General features: G+C 45.8%; 1 protein-coding gene across 1 annotated transcript in view; it reads right to left on the bottom strand.

The window, feature by feature from the left end:
- rev3l (REV3 like, DNA directed polymerase zeta catalytic subunit) overlaps window positions 1–1,850 on the bottom strand; it is a 90,578-nt gene that overhangs the window by 11,088 nt on the left and 77,640 nt on the right. The window contains exons 21-23 of the mRNA XM_015386795.1: window positions 900–1,144; window positions 653–761; window positions 362–568 (exon numbers count right to left, since the gene is read on the bottom strand). Coding sequence (XP_015242281.1) covers window positions 362–568; window positions 653–761; window positions 900–1,144 — 561 coding nt within the window. The remainder of the gene's footprint in view (window positions 1–361; window positions 569–652; window positions 762–899; window positions 1,145–1,850) is intronic.

Raw genomic sequence — 1,850 nt, 5'->3', positions numbered from 1 at the left:
CTGTTGTTTCTAAAAAAATGAATAACGATATTACAGCTTTCATTGATTTATTTCAAACTTGAAACTTTGTTTAGTCTGTAAGGTGTAAAAAATTATAATAATAAATAAAAAATTAACCGATTAATCGATTCATCGAATCGTGGTGTATTCTTGAGTATCGAAAATAATCGAATCGTTGGGTCAGGAAATCGATACTGAATCGAATCGCCATGATGGATGTGATTTACACCCCTATTACAGACATGTGGTGAATATGTCATGTCAATAACCCCTCTAGTGGTATATGTACTGAGAAAAATGGAGGCGTGTTCAATACTTATTTTACTAAAGCCTGATGTTGTAACAGGACCGATGGGCTCACCTCCACGCTGGGCATCCGCCCAGAGTAGTTTGCGGCGGTGTAGCCGAAGGTGACGTTGGCGATGAGCTTGAGTCCGAGCTGCCGGGCGTCCAGCAGCCTCATCAGGGCCTTGTCCTGCTTGTAGGTCTTCATGGACTGCTTCACCATGATCCTGGTGTTGAGGATCTCCTCCAGCATGCTGGGCAGGACGCCTTTACGCACCGACGACTGAACACAAGCACACATGGAGGTTAACTCCTGAGGCGTCAGACCCCAAAATTTTCATCAAACACTCTGGGGAAGCCGCCATACCTTAACGAAGGCGATGCCGCTTGGAGAGACTGTGATGTCGTTACGGAGCTGGTGGAGCAGCTCAGGAGGAACCCGCAGAGACGTGCAGCCGAACCTGAACTCATCAGGCCTGCAGAAGAGAACAGAGGCATGACTCTGATCTGAGGAGACCACAACCTAAACTAGGCTTTCAAAGGTTGATATCCATCTGCTTCTGACTGCATTTATCTAAACTGATCCAGAGGGGAAGCTGCTGGGGCGTCCTTACGTTCCCAGGCTGTCCACGTGGCCCAGGCAGGTGGAGAAGCAGTAGTTGTAGGCGATGACGATGGAGGGATACAGCGACTGGAAGTCCAGAACCACCACAGAATTGCTGTAAAAGCGGGACTCTGGCTCCATCACCAGAGGGATGCACTGCGGCGCCCTCTGCTGAGCTCGCTGCTGCACGCTGGGCGTCACAGGGATGTAGTTCAGAGGCTTGGCCACGCGGAGCATCATGGACTCCACGCGGTACTGAGGGAAGGAGGAGAAGACGACGGATGGAGCACAGGTGGGACAACAAAGACTCTGAACTGCTTCCTTCTGCCTGTTCTGGTTCAAATCTTTCCTATTAAAGGTCCAATATGAACTAAGATTAATAATCGACTGATTAGATTAGATTATTTATGACAAAAACAAGAAAAAATAACAAATTTATATCAGTTTAAGTTTCTAATATCTAATGATCTTATTTTAAAGCGAGAAATCCTCATTCATCTGGCAAATCATCACATTACCTTATTAAATTAACATCTCCACATCTTTGCTGAGATAAATCAAAGAGCAGTTTGTCTCTTACATTAGGACGCTGCCTCTGCTAATAACCCATTTAAAGCTGCTAAAACAGGAACATTTCTCTCAGAGAGACTGGAGCAGGGAGGTCGAGCTTTCTAGAGACTGGATAAATCAGCTCACTGATCAATATTTAATCACTGGATTGCTGATAGCCTGAAAAAAGTGAAGCCACCGTCCACCATATTGGTACTCCCCACTCCCACAGACACACGCAGTAAAAATGCCTACATGTGAAGCATTTGGCTGCATAAACAAGCAGTTTTCAGGCTGTGGGAAACGTTCAACATTTAATTATTATTATTTATAATTACATAGGAGCGGGTCTCGCAGCCATGGAGGCAGACATCTTTGCGCTACGGCAGCGCAGAGCCAACAAACTAGCGAT

This window comes from Cyprinodon variegatus, unplaced genomic scaffold (genome assembly GCF_000732505.1).
Source record: "Cyprinodon variegatus isolate N-32 unplaced genomic scaffold, C_variegatus-1.0 Scaffold378, whole genome shotgun sequence".
Classification (NCBI taxonomy): Eukaryota; Metazoa; Chordata; class Actinopteri; order Cyprinodontiformes; family Cyprinodontidae; genus Cyprinodon; species Cyprinodon variegatus.
Note: the sequence above shows the minus strand (reverse complement) of the source record. Positions and strands in the feature narration are given on the sequence as shown.